Source organism: Pomacea canaliculata, linkage group LG7, assembly GCF_003073045.1.
Source record: "Pomacea canaliculata isolate SZHN2017 linkage group LG7, ASM307304v1, whole genome shotgun sequence".
NCBI classification, from domain to species: domain Eukaryota; kingdom Metazoa; phylum Mollusca; class Gastropoda; order Architaenioglossa; family Ampullariidae; genus Pomacea; species Pomacea canaliculata.
Genome location: NC_037596.1, coordinates 30,428,852 through 30,450,611, shown reverse-complemented (window position 1 = coordinate 30,450,611; position 21,760 = coordinate 30,428,852). Strand labels below are relative to the sequence as shown.

Below are 21,760 nucleotides of genomic sequence, written 5' to 3'. Positions count from 1 at the left end.
CCTTTTACTATAAACAGAACGGCATCCTTGACATTTTCAGTCTTTCTGAAACATTGATAACATGTGATGTATCTTTCGGGAATTAGAAGGATTCCTGACAGCAATGAAGTAACTAAGTAGCATGTAGAAGGTGGCTTAGTAGATTATAAGTGAAGAAAGGGTCACCAAATACATATTATGATAACGACTTATACTCAGCATTATGAGACGTTGACAGCACCGTTCAGATACCATTATTTGTTTCGTAAACTCCCCAAATCACTGTGGTAGTAGTCTGTGTGCGTGGACCACACTTTAATTTCGCAGCTAAACACATTACGGACACATACAACCGAGCAGTGAAGAGAGTGGTACAGCAGCCCGTGTTCCTGTTGTAACAGGCCATTACTGGGTGAGAAGTCAAAACAATGTCTCAACATAAACAACAGAACCTTTATGAAGAGAGACGGCAAAAAAAGAAAAAAAAGAAAGAAGATCGATTCAGGGAAGAGACAAATACGTTTTGAAAAGAAAAGAAAACCGGAGTGCAAAAGAGACTAAGAGAAGGTAATGCCAGGTAGATAATGAGAGACTTGAAGACCATGATGGGAAAGCAATGTGTACACAGAAGGTCTCGAAGAGGAGACCCCGTAGGTTCAACGTCAAATCTGAATGACTGAAGAAAGTATACAGCTACCCTTTTAAAATCATTCTTACTTTTAACATAGCCAACTGCTACGAGCACCTCCTCGTCAAGAATGACAAATACAACTATCATTCTCTGACTTGCATCTTAATGCGGTCAGAAAGATGGCAAATCACCTGACTCAAACCTCTGCACACTTTCTTTGACCTACTTTCCATCAACTACCTTCTTACAGACGATACAAAGTTTCCCTTTGCTTTTCTATGCAAAGAATCCTTGTGATTAAAACAGTGACTAATCATCACTGGCTTTTTGATTACCGAGCAGCCAAACAGTAGAACTCCCCTAATGCACACACCCACCACGGAATCCTCTTAACGTGCACTAGGAACATATCTCTTTCGTGACAGTTACTTTTAAACCACTCCTACTAATCCTTTCTCTCATTTTTTATGCTTAGTAATTATTACGTCCTGCTTGTCTCCCTCAGCATACTAATGTAATTAATTCTCAAATGTCACTTTTGGTTCCTCATTTCTCCTTATTTCTTCTACGTTTGATTTTATGTTTGTCAATACTGTTATCCATTTGTTCATTCGTGTTCTATTCTTTTTTTTTTCAAGAGCTGACAGTAAGCTTCTTCACCAGCATGAGAATGAGCTACAATTATTCTCACGTTGTTTATTGAAACTATTTATTATGATGATATCGTTGGTCAGTTTAATGACCTTAGTAGAATAAACAGTAATGTACTTACAGTAAGCCTTAAAGAAGAATACACCAGGCGACTCGCTGTCCTGTATTTTAGTGTACAACGCATATATAACTACTGAGCCGGAAGTCAGTCAGCACGATGACTGAGTACGAGGCTGACCAGATTCTCTGTAATCACGAAAGCACAGGCTTATGGCAGAAGTTGTTTCCCTCTAATGCCGGAGTTTCGGACGGCAAGGTTGTCAGTCGATCGTTCGTCTCTTGATTGGTGCTTGTCTTTTTTTTCTTTTTTGAGGGAAGCTTGTGAATACATGGATAGAAACTGAAGCACTACTTCTTCACGTAAGGCAAAGGACAAATAAGTCAAATGGAAAGCATCTCTTAGGGTGCGTCTTACGTTTCTTTGTGTGATTAATGGAAAGAGCAAAAATATGGGTGTGATAAGCAAATTTGGGGGGGGACGATGATATTTTGTTTGACTGAGATTGACAGCAATTGCGAAGGATGGCACTTTTTCTTTCTTAATATATACTTGATGTGTACGACTATTTATATTACGAAGAGACAGGGCAGGTGGAGGTCGATATAGTTTTTCTTTATGTTGGTGGAAGAAATACGCAAGTATTTGGATATGAGAATATGGTGTCCAGCATTAGTGTCATGACATAAGAGATGTATGTATGGTAATACATACACACACAAACAGAAAGTGAGAGAGAAAAAATCTGGTTGAATTAGATTAGTGCGACAGAATGAATCGCCAGGGCTACACAAATGAACCCCTGTAAACTTACGTGCCGTTATGCACTAACAAAAGTTGCACTTTTTCTTTCAAGCATGTAGCATGAACGAGTAGTAGAGAAGGTTTGTACTTCTACCCACTGAGAGAAGACAAAACTCGTTAAACGATATTCTGACGTCGTTGGTCGGCTCTCTACATCCTCATTAATTAGACATTAATTACAAGACAACTCACCATCGCTAAGGGTTGAGCTGCTTACTTGAAATCCCAAAGTTTTAGGCTCCACCTTTAGGGGACTGGAGTCCTTCTACTAAGGGGCTGCAATCCTAAAGATGTGTAGATGCACTGATGAAGATTAGAGGCATCCCTTTCTCATACATTCGTAGTTTAAAGTAGAGATACTAGGGTCCATATTTGTACAAGTTTCATACCTATGGGAAGATGTACCTAACCTTTTCATGTTTAATGTTGAAAAAGGAAAAGTCAGAAAGGAAACCGCCCTTATAAAATACGACTGTGATACAAGATGATTAATAATATTACAGGTTTACCCACAGTCGTAAGAACATAAAAGATTTGTTCAGAGACAAAGAGATATTCTTTTAACCCTCTCTAACAAACATTTTATAATGATTTAAAAACACGGGATTTGTGCTGTTTTTTTTTTTTTTTAAATAATCCAGTACTGTTATCAACCTGAATTTACTTATTTCAGCAAGCTGAAGACACAAATCATGTTGACATGAAATCATCATGAAAATTTTCTTGAACACGTGCTGCCAAGTTCGTAATCTGATTCCCACATTCTTCCTCCTAATATACTGACTATCGGTGTTTAATACAATACAGACAATGGTTGTCCCCGAACTTACCGTCTTAAGACCTTACTTATTTGACTGGCAGATTTCTTAGAGGATATTATCCCGCTTCTTATTTGGTTTGGTACTTTCCTCAGCCATCTACCAGGTGTCTACTTCTGAGCTTAGTCAGGGAAGTAGACTGTCTCCCTCTAGGGTCAAACCACTTAGTTTAATCACGGAAGGGATATTAGTTCGCGGTTTAATCGTCTTTGGGTTTAAATAAAGTGTCTCTGACGACAAGGTAACGTACTTCCATCTAAAAATAAACTGTGGTTTATTGAAAACATTTCCAGTATTTTAGATAAACTATCATATTTGCTTTACTGCTACATTTTTCGTAGCCATAGATGCAAATGTAACAGTCAACGTGCAAGAGATGCACATTTTATTGTCAACTCTACTACCCAAGGAGCTTACTGTGTAGCGGTAAACCAGGAAGGACCGACAAACCCCTCTGATCTGTTTGACACACTTGTCACTCAAGGGTGAGTAGGAGGACTTTGCGACCTTTCTTACACTCTTTTCCCTTCTCCCTCAACTTGAGTACCAGCTGCGTCTTCGTGGTTTCAGTTCCGATATGATTACCGTTTGTATCTCTGTTGCTGAAACTAGAACGGACTTCTCTTTCCTGCTTTTTAAGTTTCGAAATTCACTGGACTGCCTTTTACTTTCATATTGATATGGTTATGTGATTCTGCAGACTTTTCTAGGTGATTGTGTTTAGGAAGAATATATATATATTTATATGACTTCAAAAGCTTTGTAAACATTTCCCACAAAATCAAGGAGTGTTGTTTACCTGTCTTTCATCAAGGGCTTTAGTCAGTGATCTGCTTTTATTTACAACATTGTAGTAGAAGTACAGTAGTGTAGTTGATTAAGTTTGAAGATTTTGTAACATAGACTGTGTCACGTGGCCTAGTGTTGATAGCTTGCTGTAATCGTATATTATGTGTTGTCATTGAGCATCTTTATTTGTTCATTTGGTCCTAATTCATTAGGTTCCAAGAAAAATCTGTAGTCACTTTTTTTCGTTGTCTTTGTTTCTATTTTGATTTTTAGAGTTTAGGTATTGAAACTGTTTCTTTTATTCAAGGTTTTTATTTTTTTATATTCGATGTCTGTGAATGTGTGTATTATTATTGCATCGTTATGCTCATATGTCTTGCTGTATCTCACCGTAATGTTTGTAGTCCTTACAGCAGTTTGTCTCCTTGGCAAGGGTCAGTGAGTAGTGTCCCTTAATCACGTGACTCCTTTGTGTCTTCTACAGCAGACACACTTACGTGTTTTGTAAACTTTTTGAGTCCTTAGTAGATCATTTCTCTTAACTGACATGATCAAAATCATGCGACAATCTTTGTTTACAATTTTAAAAAATGGTTTTTAAGTAGCTAAATGTTTTCCCGCCATGCTAACATGGATGACAACATAGAAAGACGGGGTACATTTTCTGGAATATGAATAACGATTTAACAAACAAATAAGAAATGGATTTCTGATGCCAATGTAATTACCTTTTCCCTTTAATAAGAATAACAAAGACTATGTTTGTGTGTGTGTATGTTTGTTTGATTCACAAGTGAAAGTATAGAATCTGCCAATGACAGATGCTTGAGCGCAGATTGACTGATGTGATGGGAGTCACAACACCAAACCTAATGTATCTTTTGAAAAAAGTACTGTTTTTTTAAACTTCTTGGTTTTTATTAGTCAATAATTCTGCTAGCTCCTCACATCCACAGTATTTAACTTTTCTGCCAAATAAGGTCTACATTTTAAAAATGTTTTCAGTGAAACCTACTTTAAAGATCTAACACATATATTTTTATTACAAATCTTTGACACTATTTTATATTATATAAGCAAAGAAAGGGGAGTAAAAGATTTTGTCTAAATGAATGATCAGAAGACAGTCTTAAAATCGATGAAATTATTCAAAAGTAACAGCAAACTAGAAGTGTGAAACAAAATCCTATAGAAAGCAGCTGGATAGGTAGTTAATTCTAGCTGCTGTAGGAAAGCCTGGGACAGTAAAACCTTCTGTGGGAAAGTTCGGTAGTGAAAGAGGAAAAAGGACATTTGTGACTTGTGACTTTCTGTAACCTATACTTGCTTTTGATTATTTGAATGTTATGTATTTCCGACTTCACATTGTACTATACCTTCAGTGACCGTCCTCTAGCGGTTATTACAAAATTTCCGAAATACGGTTTTGTGTTCTCTTTTCTGTCACTGTTGCCGACTCCAGAAAACCAGGCTTTTTAAACAATAAGTTCTGATGCGTTAATGACTGTCCTTCCTGACATTTTCAATTTACCTAAACCATTGCCTTATTCTCACTCTCCTTTCGCTCTCTCTGATCTCATTGCCTAATATTCTTCAGTCTATCTTAAGCAAAAGACATTGACATAAGTCGTCGCTACTATCGGTGAGGTCCACATCTAGCATTACATGTTTAGATATGTAAGAAAATTTAAAAGGCTTAAGAAAAAAATTAATGAACACATTCTATCAAAATAAATACTGATGAAACTCCTGTATACAAACAACATTTTATTTCTGTATCAATTGCAATATCAACCTCCAGAGTACACTAAAAGACGACCTTAAAGTGTTCAGACGCATCACATTGTCAAATCAATCGTTCACTGTTGTATTGCTGCCAGAAGAACATTTTGGTGGCAACTAGGGATCCAATCATATCCGTAGTATGACTGTTGTTGTATTGTAGGTTGAAAGTTTGGAGTACATTTGTCAACCTTTGACCCCTGTATTTCTATGTCATATATCATTATAAAACCAAGCTAATGCTAACATGGTGTAGTTAAACGTTCTACCGTTTGGTTACCTTTGTATGATTATATGAAAGTCTACAAATTGTCCTGGCTACAAGGGTTAGGGTCAAAAGGCAAGAAAGGACATTGTTTCGTGGTATATCTGAAGGCGTTTTCTAACTCTACTACCACAGAGATGAACAGGGTTAAATACAAAGCTACATTCAAAAAAATCTGAAGGAAAAAAAAGAATTATGGCAAATAACGGTTACTGCTCCATCATCAGTGTCTTTCTCATCGTGTTTTGGGTTGTCTTTGTTTGCCTCACTAGATTGTCTGTGTCGTCGCAAGCCCCTGTGTGTTCGTATAGACGTCTTCTCGAACTCATTGCTGTGGTACTAGTCAGACACATAGAATCGAGAAGCAACTAGATTAGTAGAGCAGCCCGTTCTTTTAATAACATGACTAAGTAAAGAGCTGAAACAATGTTTGAACATAAAAAGATAACTATTATACATGGATTCCAATTCGCCATGCCATTAACATTTTCATAAACTGAAGTGTGTAAAAAACAATTAACTTTAGGTAGTACAAATATATAAGTTGTGCAGACACATTATTATTTTAAATCCCAACATGACAGTAATTGAAATTATGTTTACATAACTACATAAACTAAAGAGAAAAAATGCAGAATTCAACTAGGGCAAATGAAAATCTACAATGCAAACTTCAGATTAAGAAAGTAGGCAATTAAGAAAAAAAAGATCAGGACAGGACATTCATTATAGTTACCGATTATCAAGTCGATGTCACAGACCGCTGACTTGCCAAAATCTGCCAGGTATTGGCAGAGTAGCTTCGTTAATTGGTTACAACATTTATTTGCTCTTTGGTGAGATGTATCTGGTAACCATTCCGTAACAGACCTTTAGAAAAAAAATTATCTTTTAATTTTTAATTTTATGTTTTACAACAATCAATGTGAAGTTTTATACCTACTTAAAAGGCAACTAGTAAAGTGACATTTATTTAATTTAACTACACACTTTTAACAAGACTCTCGGAATGCTGCTTGTAATTAATCCAACTAGAAATAAAATAGATAATGTAAAGAGATAAGTAAGCTGTTAAAATCAGATGAGTTTACTTTTCCTGATTTTACTTTGATTAAGAAAGAACAAAGGGATAGATTTGTTTAAATCAGCAGTGTTTAATGTATATTTTTCCTGAAAAAAAAAGCAGAATAGTTGATAACATGACGACATCTCCAAAAAGGATACAGATGCATCTTGAAGCAGGAATGCGCCTAGGTTACTTTGCTTTAAACAACCGTGTGAAGAAGGTAATGTCAGAATATAAACGTTCTGGGCCTTGATGTTTTTACAGGTTCGAGCTCTATTTTTTTTTCTACTCCAGCCTCCAGAGCCATCGTTTCTGAAAAAATGTAAAGTGGGAATTTTACTATGAAAGCCTGAAATAACAAATTTATTAAATGGAAAGCTGAGTTAGACTCATTTGCCTGATCACTCGATTTTATCTGCAATCCATTACAACTTAAATACATACTAATATAGATATTTATAAATTAGTAAAATGCAATTTTTTAAACAAATGGCTGTTTGCTACTTTTCCTTTTAAATACATCTTGCTAGATATCAACACACATTTAAAATAACGTTTTTGGAAACATCTCCGGCGCACTATCTTTGTACATAACACGTGACAGTACCTATCACTTTTATTTTCTACTTCATGTCTATTGTATCCACAATTAATTTCGCGGATTTTACAAAATTCCTACTGCTAATAATCTATATACATAGAATAAAAATGTAATATACTCGCCTGAAAGCTGCTGACAAGAGGCATGAAAATCGTGCTTGCCTCCCCTACTTTGGTTTTCACATGAGGCGACTGTGCAATTCCTCCTATAAAGCCTTTTGTTCTTTTTGTCACTTTGTTGCTTTTGTTGACGACAAAAATTATTTCCGAAAATCGGGAACTTCAGTTACGGAGAGAATAAAAGAGGTCAGTTAGTGTGTGTTGTTAACAAGTGTTTTGAAAAGGTGAACAGTGTTTTGGTCTGCTTAAAGAAATGTTTTCACACGTTATCTAGTACATAATAAATAGACAAAATAAAAATTATGTAACAAGAATGTACTGTAGAAATATGTTCTTACTTATTAAGCATATGATACCAACGTCGTTATCATGCTGGCATCCGGTGTTGTAATATGTGGAATGTTCACATTGCTCTAGTCTGGACTCATTCCCCTGGCAGTCTACGTTGTCAAGCAGAATGCTACCCGAGCCTTTCTCATAAAAATTTGACTTCACTACAACCACTTGAGAGCTGAATAAATAAGAAATGAATGTTTGCATATAATATGTGCGTACTTTTTTACTATATATTTTACTGAACAAAAGAGTCTTGAAACATTCTAAAAGTTAAGCGTTCGTAAATGGTGGTATTTATAAGATTTATAATAACATGTGAAAGGTAGGAATTCAATATATTGATAAAATGACAAGTGACAAAGATCTACGTTTGTTTCATCAAACAGTTTCATTAGACAAGAAGTGGAAGTGGGGCTGGATTGGCCACACTCTACGAAAGCCAGCCGACAATATAACAAGACAAGCTCTGGGCTGGAACCCACAGTTGGAGGCGCAAGGTTGGGAGACCCAGACAGACGTGGAGGAAATCAGTCCACAGAGAGGCAGAGACAGCTGACATGACATGGTTCATACTGCAAAGGGATGCCCAGAACCTGGTCCTGTGGCGAGGTGTGGTTGCGGCCCTATTATCTACTATGATCTACTTGGGGCGCAATGAATAATAAGAATACAATAGCAATTTAATATCTAGATTACAATTCAAAATGTAAAAGAAATGCTAATTTAAAACTTTGAGTGTCCCACCTGTTAAACCCAAGCATTTTACAGGCCACAATCGCCTCTTCATTTCCAAAGCCAGTGTCGCAAACTGTGCTCCAGATTCCATGGAACAGGATTTCTAATCGGCCATTCCATGGTGCCGTCCCACTCATCAAACGTGCTTTAAGCTGTATCTCTGATTGAGTGCATGGGAAAAACGACAAATCAAAGGTTAGCTTTAGTGTGTAAATCTGCAAATGGTAGAATATTATGATAATTTTAATGGATCAGGAGAGGGGATAGAATGGTATAAAAAATACGTTTTGCTACATCGAAACACAAAAGAACGATCCGGTAAAAAAAACAAACAAAAAGGAGATAACTCACCAATTTAATATCAGAGGTTTATAGCTGTTATAAATACGAGCTTGAAGCATATATTTGAAACAGGAAACCTTATCATAATATACATGCGTGTACATTTATTTTAATGTTTTATAGAAAAATATATGTATGTTACTGAGTGAATTATGGAAGAGAGACAAAACAAAATATTTTATGCATTTAGCTTTTTGGAGAAAGTTAAGAAGAGTAAAATTCTTGAGGTGATTTTTATATGTAAGTAGTCAGAATTCTAAAACATTTTGTCATGTAATGATTTCGTCAACATTGAAAGTTATGCTTCAGCATATGTGTACTCATCACTGGTATTTGTATTCACTTTCACGGCATGTAATAAAACAATGGGTAAATGAAATGTCTATTTAAAAAGAAGAATATTTTGTTTATTACTGTTGTTGCATGTGATACCATGATCCTCTGAATGACTGCATCTGTGGTTGAAATACATCGTATCGATGCACTCTTTCAGGTTCTTTTCTGTTCCCTGACACTTGAAGTAAATAGGCAGAGTGCCACCTGTACCTTTTCCGTATACAGCTGAAGGTACAACTGCTGCATCATCGCTATTGTCAAACAAAATGTAATAAAGATGGTCATGTAAAATGCATGTTCATGTTCACACTGACCCGTAAAAATCCGAAGGCTTGTCACATCTGACCGGCGGGACTCATGATTAGAAAAAAAGTGTTTCTTCTCCACTTCACCACCTGCAGGCTCTCTTTTAAACGAAATTTATTTTTAACAAATACCATCTTTATGGATTCCTTTATTAAGAGAAATGATTAATAAAAAAACCAGCTAGGATGAAAGTAGTATTCTGTTTTTATCAAATGTCGATGCCAACAACATTGCACTAGCTCATAATGAATCTTCACAAAATACTCTATCAAAATGAAGCCTCGTATAATATGCGAAAATGGTGAATAGTAAAATGTATGGATGAAATAGTAGAGACCATTCCTGACCTGCTGAATCCGAGCATCCTGCAGACTACCTGCGCTTCATTCGTTCCAAAATCATCTCCACACACGGTTTTCCAGTCCTCCTCGAAAAATATTTCTAATCGCCCGCCTTCTGATGTACGACCAGCCAATCGAGCTTTCAGCTCAACGTCTGATAAAAGAGAAAAAGAGAGAAAAAAATCTTTTAAACAAATTAGAAATGCTTTGAAATAATAGTGATGACAGTTTCTTTGCGGTAAATATAGTTTATGAACATTAATCTATATGTTTTTCCTTATTTAGGGCTAGCATTAATTGCATTGTAAAATATGTGCACTCTTACACACAGAAGAACATTTATTAGCCTTTAAATCTACCGGATTAAATACAGGGGTATTAAATATCCATAGCCTTATTTAAGAAAATGTAGTATTTTGAGGGTAATCAAGTTCCTACCATAATTTTGTTGAAGTCGAACACTTGAAAGTATATGTATATATAGAACCTTGTTAAGAATCTTGACAATGCCTTTACAGTGGTATAACGGTCAAAGATATAAACAAAAGTTTTAAAAAATCTATAAAAAAAGAATCTTACTCAAAATGCACATGACACCAAGTTCCTCTTTACAGCTGTAGTTGTAGTAAATTGTCTCGATGCACTCATCAAGACTGCTTTCTTCTCCATGGCAGCTTAGAGACATGTTCACACTGTTGCCTAAACTCCTGCGATATATTTTTGCTGCTGCTTCCGTGCTATAAAAATGAGTAAAAAAATGTACTCAGACAAAATAATGAGCTACACGACAAATATTTAGTCACGCATACAGTTTTATGAAAAGCACATACTGTGAATGTAGGGAAATGTCAATATAAGAATTCTTACATCACCACACACCTATGAACAAACTTTACTGAAAATTTTCTGTGGTTATGCATAGGAAACAAAAGTTGTTTATTCGGTGACTGCGATTGTTACTCCTGATTATGGTCATACCATATCGTTTGCCTGAGCATTTTAAAACAAATTCTCTGGGGAGTATCTGTTCTGGTCTTGATAAAATACTGGACACCTTTCGGACAACTTTCTGATCACAAAAGGAAGATTCCTCTTACTGACATCAATTGCCTTTAGGTTATAAATTCATTTTGCAGCTCAAATTATTCTTATCATGTAGAGTAAAGGAACGAATCCAACACACAAAGGAAAATGACAAAATACTTTCAATAAATAACTAATAGAAAACGGCTTAAGATTACTTTGCTTCTGAAGAACGTGTTTGAAGAAGTTAAAGTTTTATTCTGGCCACATTAAACAATATGCTCTGTTATATTTCATTTAAGCTGGCAATCAAAAACCGTGCCTAGTTGTGAACCATCTCATAATGCATCACACTGGAATCAACATTATTAGTTCTTTGTGTCCTCTATGTTCCTAAAGATGTATTACATGCTGCTCATACTTTAAGGGCCAATAATATTTACATTTACATGCATCTTATTGTAATTGAAAAAACCAAATGAATAATATGGCTATATGAAACATTATCAAAAACAGAAATATTTCACAAATTACCTGTTGAATCCTAACATCCCACAGACCACCTTCGCGCCTGTTTTCCCAAATCTCGTTCCGCAGACAGTGTTCCAATGCCCATTAAAATATATTTGTAGCCGCCCCACACTCTTCTTCTTGTTCATTAAACGAAATTTTATCTTCTCAGCTGAATTAGAAAAGAACTAGCTTAGCAAACATAAAAATAATTATAGTCTTTAATATTTTGCATTTAATTAAATAAGCACATAGTTTAAAAAAAAGAGAAACTTCCTACTTGTAATGAATTCCTGCAGAAAATTTATAAAAGAAAGATTAGTATGAGAATACATTTTGTATAAAGTATTAGACAAAAATATCAACAAAAGCATTAAACGACTAAATTACTAGGATTTTGCCATGACACTATTCTTTTCTATAGATGTGTCACACAAAGCAAAGTATGTACCTATCGCGAAGCAAGCGACTATCTTAATATTTAAAGACTTGTATTCACCAAAGTATGTAATTATTTTTTCATAAATCAGATTTCTTACTAATCAAAAAGTGCAGTTCCTAGTGTTTCGATCATCTAAACACATTTAATACTTCCAACTGACTGTCCTACAATCATATATTGCTGTCAGCTAAACCCATTTCTATGACAATGGCCATGAGAATAATTGGGAAATGGGAAAAATTATCTTATGCGAAAGATTTTAGCTGGTTATCTTAACATTTTGTGGTAGACTTAGTAGGTGGTAGTCTTGCACTCACTCATCACCACAAATACTACACAATTAAACCATTTTCCCATCTAAACAACAAGTACTCATACAAATTATACAGCTTACCTGTCACATATGTAATTACTAAGCAGTACTTATCCGATTTAAGCAACACTTTAAAGATGCATTATCAAATGAGATTAAATGTTGACTAACCATGCAACGACAGAAAAAAAGTTATGTCAGAGATTAATATTACCAGCGTTACAGATGATTTCAACATCCTCCAGATGTGTGCAGTCAAATTCCGAACATTTAATTTTAAGGCACTGCATCAGGCTAGCTTCATTGCCTTTACACTTCAGGTGAAAAGGCAAAATTGCATCTGAACCTGCTTCGAACATTGAACTCACAGCTATGGCTTTAGAGCTGTTAGACATAGCAACAAACATGAAGATATGAGCATGTTTTTATAATACTTTATTTAAATTTAAATAAGATGGAACGAAAACATTAAATATAGTGAATCTCAAAAACTAGTATCAACACAACTATCTTTAAGGAATGGAGCATTAAAGGGCTATGCCTGAAGCATAAACTGAGTTAACAGATTGCATTTTCGAAGAATTAGATATAAGAATCTTAATATGACAATTCTCTCTATATATTTACTGTCGCGTACCGCCGTCGGGCGCTGCAAGACTCGCACACTCACACACACTCACAGCCGCACACACAGACTTCCACACGCCCGAAGCGAGCAACAAAGCCAATCACTTCTCAGTGGACACAAAACTTTTCAGCACGTTCTTCGGAGCCTGTACAAAGCCATCCCCGTGAAAGACACAGTCTTTGGCCACACACATATACAATCACAAAGCCGCTCTCTTATGCGTCTCTGGTAACATTATCTAAATAACGTCGTATGCTACATAGAAAAACCCCCTAATACAATCTTGAACGCTTAACACACATCATTATAACACAAATAAAAATCCCCCATAAAACAGACTCAACACATAAGCCCGTCCCCACCCCATACACATCTATACAAAGACCTCGCAGACTTGCACACCGGCCGGTCAGCAACTAGCTTGGACAACGGCGACAGGAAGTTTTCTGTACTCACCCAGTCGGCTCGTGATATACCAGCTCTGCCACCCGCAGAAAACGCCGGAGAAAAGAAACCTCTGCGAGGACACTTCTCATCCCAGTAAAAAAGCACACAGCCTCCCTGCAACGCCTTCCCGTACCAAAGCTCTTCTATCTCACTGCCGGTCCGATCCCGGACTTCCAAAACAAACGTGCCGGTCTAACTCAAAGGGAGAGGGAACCTTCCGCCCTTCCCATGCCACCAGGGCCTCCGCCCCTTCCCCCGTCACATCAAACGACCGGATATGCCGCCCCAGCAAATAACACGCGACATTTACACTCATTTAAAAATGTAATTTAATAGCTGTTTTACTAAGTAGGATAAGTAACATTCAAATATCTTATAGTTATATTTTTGTATTTCTATAATGTCCAGCAAAAACAACATTTAAATGGGTTAGAATAAAATTCAATTTAATCTAATTTAATTAAGTTCAATTTACTTTCCTCATAATTTTTTTCTAGATATAAAATCATGTATAAACGTGTTTCAATTAGTAGTACACAAATAATCTGTTAAAAGCTATGTTTTGTTAATTAGAGTGTACGCGATGTAAATAAAGATGCCCAAATCCCATTATGATTTGATAGAAATGTCTTAACTAAGCAGACATAGATGTGGTGCCTACAACTTCCAAAGGCTGGTTGCAATCAAACCGAATGGCAACATAACTCACCTGTTAAATCCAAGCATCCTGCAGGCGACCTGAGCTTCATTGTTTCCAAATTTTTCTCTGCACACTGTCTTCCAAATTCCATCGTAAACAATTTCTAATCGTCCTGATGACAACTTCTGGTCTGTCTTGTTTCCTTGAACCATACGTGCAACTAGAACAGAAGTATAAATTATTGTTTTTTCTATTACAGTTAATAATATAATTAGTATAATTCAAAATTTACGGTAATATTTATAGCACAATATCAGTAATACTAGATTTTTTTTATGCTATCTAAAGATGTCCTGTTAATCGCTCTCCAGTACCACAGAATGTATCTCTATATAACTTGTATCTTAAAACGGAAGTGTATGTGAGTGTCTGTATATGCATGTATGTATAAGCGAGAGAGAAAAATTATGCACCATAAGTGCGTATGATTGATTCATTGTGGTTGGTATTTGTGTTTTTTTCTGCTTGGTATTTTTTTGCAAAACCTGTGGCTTTCCTTTAGACATGTTTCCCGTACAATACTACTTAAAATATTCATCATGTGATTAATTTATCGATCATCATTACAATTACTACTTTGAAGAAACACAAACATCTTTCACAACAGACCTAAACACATTTTTGCTTAGAATGTTCAACAAGTAAACACGTCTTTAAAAGAATAGACACACAGAACGAACACTTTTTAAGCACAGCCCTGTCACCAAAAAGTGAAGAGGTTTCAAAGAAATATCGAAAAATAAACAACATAAACTTCCATACGTTTTCTGTTATGAAATTGTCTTACCAGTCCCGGGTGATGGCAAAGAAATAGGTGTAGTCAATCTGAAGTCTGCAATTAGAATTACCATAAATAATTTTCCAAAGAGATCACCGACATTAACTGGAGTTGCACCTTCAATGTAAATGTAACATAATTTTGTTTTTTTGAAAACACATTTCCACAAGTTCTTTAATGGTCGTTCTATAATCTGTTCAACAATATAGTTAAGGATGATTGCATATACATAATGTCTCAAGTCAAGTATATATAAATATATACACTTAATAAACACAAACTCTTACAACTCACTTTTTAATAACGTGCGCTTAGAAAGGGTTGAGCAGATTCTATCTTTCGAGTTCTGCAGCTCCTCAAATTCACTGAAAGAAAACACATTCTCCTCAGGTGGTCCGCTGGCGATGTTAATTAGTTCTGAGAGGTGAACTTTTCCAATGCCAATGGCAAAGATGTGAATGCCCGCCTCCTTGCTTATCTTTGCCTGAATTTTTGTGATCTCTCCTTGCTGGGAATTGCCGTCGGTGATTAGAAGTGCGACGTTTGGGACTTCCGGTCGGTCACCGTGAACAGCCGTGAACATCTCTTCTCTCATCGTTTTTAGAGCTTCTCCTGTATTGGTCATCAAACCATGAGAGTGTATGATATCGTCGATAGCAGTAAGTAATTCTGTTTCGATTTGATACTGGCTGAGGTAGAACTCTACATTGGTTGTGTGACTGTAAGTGATGATTCCCACTCGAGCATCGCCACCATCGATGTTTAGATTAAAGACCAAATCGCGGGTAAAATGCAGCATGCGAGTGAAATCCGTAGAGAACACGCTTGCTGAACTGTCAAGAATGAATACTATGTCTACCACTGCGCTGTAGCAATCTGTTAACAAAACAAATCATTTTCAGATCCTTTTTTTCATGTTTATTTCATTTTAGACAGATCAAAACTAATTGTATTGTATCTTTTGTCAATCATCATCATCATCATCATCATCATCATCATCATCATCATCATCATCATCATCATCATCATCATAACATCATCAATTTGTATCATTTATTTGCAAGAGAGGAGGTTCGCCGTTAGTAGTGAAGGGAGAGATAAAACCTCCACCTTATTTACTCTACCGTCCTCTTTCATACTTTCCCCCCTAAAAAGGATGATCTGTGTTCATGGAAGTGACACCAGTGTTTCTTAACTCTTGTAAAGTTTTCTGTAATTTTTGTTAAATACTGTATTAGTTGTGAATTTAGGACCTTTTATTGACCTTTGGTGCTCTAATTAACTGGATTCTTTTTATTTGTTTTATGTCAACATTATTTTAAATTATTTAGTTTTCTGTCTGTGGAGTATCGACCTCCTTGTTCGGCAACCTGTGATCAAACCCCTTCCATCCATCCTTGATGAATGACGTCAGCGTGATGTATAAGTTGTCTTTTAGCAGCAAGATGATGAAAATTATGTTCATCACATTTTGTTTTTGAGCAAGAAAACTTGAAACTATCATAAGTAAAAACTGTGACACCATCACCATCTTTGTCATTCTGATCCGTCTCATCAGTAAGTTTGCTCGATACCGAGCGTTATAGTACGTCAAGTATAATATTTAAAGTGTCTTCAACAGACCTAGATCAGATGACAATGATGAGTGAAAAATTATGTTGGTATAAGTCGAGCTAGACATTCTCCTGTTTAAATTTCGGCAAAACGATGTTGCATACAGATCAGAAATGAGGAGAACAAACATCATCTGTCCTGTTCCGTCTGCTCAAAATTTTTTCTGATAACCAATGTGTAAAATATTCTGGTTTAGACGGTTCATTGTTAGATGCCTTAGGTCTTTTTTTTTTCATCTGGAGCCTAAGATGTAATTTATCTTTCTCTAAATTAAAAACAAAAGCAGTTCTTCGAGAATGGAAACAAGACGTGTGTCCAAATATCTGCATTATTTAACTTATGATTGAATATTTTTTTTAATTTACAGAATAAATACAGTTCTTCTCAACCCTGTCTATATAACACTCTGCCTTGTCACAGTGTCACGACTGTGTGTGCCGCGAGATGGGGGATGGACGGATGATCGAGAGAATGATAGTATCGAGTTGACTATATGCTTTTCGTGGTAGATAAGATCGTCAGCACAGTAAGTGACATTAGATGTTTTTTATATACAGATGAGAAGTGTTTGAGAAAAGGATTAAGATGGTAAAACTGAAAAAGAATCGACAGAAACGTGGAAAATCAAAGTTGAAGACGAAGAGGTTCCCGCCCTCCACTAAGCTGCAATCTCCCATCACCTGCTTTGTCTGAAACTACATTAAAAATAATTTTGTTGTTACTTATGGTCCTTCCAATTCAATGCAAGAGTTTTTTGTTTCTCTTATTGAAATCACTTGGGCTATATAAATCAGAAAGTTATATTTATTTAGCTATTTTTTTTAAATAACCAGAAAGAAAAATTTGTACCTTTTTTCTCAAGTACCCGCCCAGTTATGTGCCCTTTCATCTACATTCGACACAATCTTGTAACAGTACGTTCTCTTTTTTTCAAAATTTAATTTTGAAAGCAAGACAATTTATTGATGGTTGTTTATTTGTAATCTTGGAAAAAGTACCTTTAGTTGAGAACATCATAGTTGAAAAACATGAAGCTGTTGGAAAAATTTTTAATGAAAAATTAAAATTTATCAAAATGCAAATGAAAGGAGATCTTTTACTCGGACTAAACAGGTACTTACCGCTGATGATGGTAGTGCACTCAGAGTCTGAATCTGCAAAAAACATTGGCATGATTGATTCTGAAGTTGAAATGTCACCTTACTCGTCCTTAAAACCGTCATATCAACAGGTACATTTTACTTCCAATTAGCACATCTTGTGAAATCTATGCTTGAGACGATATGAAACACGATATACTATTTACATAACTTTAGTGCCATTGGCATTTGTGTCCCTTTTATGCACCATTTTTAACAAAATTGTGAACAGATGCTACTTTCTGACATTTTCTTTCATTTACTCCAAAACATTCAGGTATTGGAAATACATAGAACAAGTACAACTAGATTCGTTTGAGCGATGATCAGCCACACTTGATGAAAAAGTTAGAACAGATGAGCCACTTTTGGCCTGAAGGAAGCATCCCAGGATGTTGCAGGTTAGCCCGTTAGGAGCCTAGTCAGGGTCACGTGACACTACAGTCATGCCGCTGACTTTACTGATGCTGTAAAGGTCGGTCATCACACGAGTACTACAGGGGGTGGCATGGTCTTCTTGCAGCATCATAACATAATGAAGTGAATATAATGTGAGCACGAGCAGCCACCTACACACACATGCACTTGTGCAGTAGTACGTTAATTCTCTTTATTATACTTTTGACCTTCCAACAAATGTTTATCGCGGCCTAATACAAAGTATTAAAAATGTCTCCAACTAATTAATACTTACCTACACCTTGTAGTAGAAGAGCAAACATCACACAGACACTGAGGACTGAGCGCATCATGATGTTAGCTGCGATGTCTTGCAGGACGACGAGGATGTGAGGAGAGTCTGGCTGGAAAGCTGACACTGAGCACAGACCGCAGTGTGGATGTTTTAAGTCAGACAACAAGGATGTAAATAACGGAGAAAAGTTTCTCATTATGATTGTCTCCCAATGTGTATATGATCGACTGAAAACTCATAAATCTGTGTGGATAGTACGTCTATGTACATCACCTATGCATCAATTTTCTAGCTCACAGTCAACCATCTTTATGTAATACACAACCAATAATTTTGTAAACTCTCTAGTTTATTAACAATCAATCCACACAGGTTTATAAGCCGCGAATGTATACAACTTTGTCACTGGCCAGGTCGATCCCCTTAAACTTGAAAGCTGCATCGTAGACATTTCGTGTAGTTTGGTCATGATGACAGTGTGTGCTTCAGCACCTGACCTTGCTTCAGTTGTCTGTGGCTTGGATTTTGAGATGTGAACAGTTAGCACTGCAAAACGGATAAAACTTCAACATGGAACTCATCCCAATATTAATAAAAATTTAAGAAATCAGAATAAATATCCAAACAAGCCGCATCACTGTTTTGCCGCTGCATTTAAAGCTAAGAAAAGAAATCGCTTTTTTTATCTCAAATTTATCATATATATATATTCCACAAGTCGCTGGGATCACATCACCTTAGTCAAGTGGCTTTATTAGGCAGAGGTGTAGTAAAAAGGTTCCGGCACAACATTTTCTTAGTTTTGTGAAAGAACAGGCATATGTTAATAACAGGATCAATGTTAATAAGTCAGCAGGTCCTGATGGCATCAAGCCTAAGGTACTGTACATCTGTGCTGAGCAGCTGTGTAAGATTTTTCATACATTGTTTTGTAGGTCATTGTCTCTGGGCAAGATTCCGTCTGGTTGGAAGACATCATGTATTGTTCCTGTACCTAAGAAAGCTCATGTTTCTTGCTTAAACGATTATAGACCTGTAGCTCTTACCTCGCACATTATGAAAGTTTTTGAGAGATTGGTGCTACCAGTACTTAAGACCCAAGTTGCTGCTTTTCAAGATCCCTTGCAGTTGCATACAGAGACAAGGTTGGGGTAGATGATGCTTTATTGTACATGTTACACTCTGTGTACTCTCATCTTGAGAAGAGCTCTGCTTGTGTACGAGTGATGTTTTTTTTTTATTTTTCTTCTGCGTTCCAGACCATTCAGCCACATCTCCTTGCTCAGAAACTGCATAGTATGTCGTTGCATCCATGCACAGTGAATTGGGTATTAGACTATTTATCGGATAGACCTCAGTATGTACGCTGGAAGAACAGAGCGGTTTCGTCGTTCATTCCTTCCGGCTGCTGTCAGACTTTTTAACAACAGTATGACCTATCGGCTGGCTTCTGATTTTATGCTTTGAGAACGGTTCTGCAGGTTATATGACTGTGGTAGTAGTTTTTTTTTATAGATGTGTGGGACTGAGTGTGTGGTAGTATGGGAATGTTGAAGTGTGTGTAGTATTTTATGCCCCTGATGTTGACAAATTTCCGCTGTGGATTAATAATAAACTTGTCTTGTTTTGTCTTGTCTTGCCTGGCCCTGTGAGTTTGTTTGAAAGGAAGTGAGCGAGGGAGACACTTCGCGGTGTCATGACAACCAAACTTTCATGATTTAATAGCAGTGCTCCATTTCTTTTCACATTACGAATACACTTTCTTTATTATCTTTATTATGGAAATATAGTAAATTTTATCTTTTTGAGAGGAGGAGTTTCTATAATAATCGATGTAATGTCATTTTACAATCTTTAAAAACGACACGTAAATGAATTCAAATCTGTCATTGTTTTTTTTTTTTTTTTAGAATGTTCTTTTTTACTGCTATTCTTTTTAAACAATAAGTATTTAATTAGTACAGACTAAATACCATCTTGAGTACTTCCTTAACATGGGATGAACTTTCCTTTTGCCCAGAGCCTTTAATTGTTTTTCTGTGTTCGATCCTGCGCCCAACCTAATCTTCTCATCTTATTGTCAGAGAACTAGTGACACTGGACCTAAAAGGGCCGGATACAGCGATCTTAAACACGCCCTGACACACTGATGAAGAACACAAGTGTCCACTTACCACAAACCCTTGAGGCTCAAACGAGTGTACCAGCAGATAAACAGATGTGCAACGACTAACAGGTTCCCACACTTCTAAACGTGAAGAACTACTCTTCATCTTGAAGTGTGAATTTCTTGAGTATTTTAATCTGATTTCTAACTTCCACGAGCAAGAAGAGGCTTCAGTATTTTCCGGACATATTTTTGTCACAAAATCCATCTTTAGTCTTCGTGTCGTAGAACTGGACCCAACAAGAGCCGGATACTGCCATCTCATGCTCAAGTACTTCGATGATGGGGCGCTCACTCATCACACATGGTTGAGCCACGAACATGAGTGAGGTCTGAGTTCAATGGTAGTCACACTTGGAGGTTTGATATTCGTTTAGCAAGGCGAACCTTTCCCAGATCACTAGGTAATATCTAAATACCTACACGGTTAGAAAACAAAAACAACAGGAGGCAGGTGAGGGAAATGAAATTCAACATAGACTTTGGTATAGTACGATAAGAGACACATCAGGTTCAACCATATTTCAACACATTTGTTCTAAGCTATTTCAAGAAAGAAAAAGTTGTATAAATGAAATAAAAACAATTCTAAAAAGTTGTAGAACACGCCGACATAACAACCAGTAGTCAAAACTTTCATCAAGACATACCACTACGTATAATTTTTTTTAAATTTTAGTCTTTAGATGATATTGACCATCACTGTTGTTGACTGTATAAAATGCTCCAGTAAATTACGTGTTAATTAGTTTGATTATCTCACGATCTACATTTTAGGAGGATGAATATTTTCCTCTTACTACCGTACTTCAACTCTCAAAGGTGAATAAATGGAAATTGCCTGCGTCACACTGGTATCGAACCTTAGCGTCTGGATGAAGCACACTAACCACACAACTACTCGCCCCTGACACGTGTGTTGTGACTGAACATTAGCAATGTCTAGTTTGTAGAATTTATCTCTAATGTTACATCCTATGTTGTCATAAAACACAACAGTTTTTTCTCATGTCACTGTATTCAAAGCTTCCATATTTATCTTGTTTACATTTCCTTTTAAAAAATTGCCTTTGTAACTAAGTACGAAGTGACTTAAAAATATTTGATCGCCACTTATATGTGTTTGTAAAACTATAAGATAACTTAGTCTACGTCATGTAATTTTTGTTCTCTAGGATAGAGGACAGTAAATCTGTTTTCTCGACAAGCATGGGCTGGTGATCTGCTTATACTGTAATCTTAACTTGACAGCAAGACTTTAATTGTTCAATTAATAAACTTCGGGAGACTGCTGTGGTCGAATTGATGTCAAACCGGCTTATATTTCTTTTAAATATTCCTGTAAT

General features: G+C 36.2%; 2 protein-coding genes across 2 annotated transcripts in view; both read right to left on the bottom strand.

Annotated features, from left to right (window-relative positions):
• The window catches only part of LOC112567622 (putative DMBT1-like protein), a 90,001-nt gene that overhangs the window by 53,492 nt on the left and 14,749 nt on the right, over positions 1–21,760 (bottom strand). The gene's annotated exons all lie outside the window — the stretch shown is intronic.
• On the bottom strand, positions 6,968–15,422 carry LOC112569298 (deleted in malignant brain tumors 1 protein-like). Its single transcript, XM_025247053.1, has 11 exons — positions 15,095–15,422; positions 14,810–14,854; positions 14,032–14,182; positions 12,462–12,631; positions 11,517–11,664; positions 10,539–10,696; positions 9,966–10,113; positions 9,391–9,563; positions 8,644–8,794; positions 7,902–8,074; positions 6,968–7,649 (listed from the first exon to the last, which is right to left on the bottom strand). Exons 1-11 carry the CDS (start codon positions 15,393–15,395, stop codon positions 7,525–7,527), a joined length of 1,743 nt encoding a protein of 580 aa, XP_025102838.1. The 5' UTR covers positions 15,396–15,422; the 3' UTR covers positions 6,968–7,524.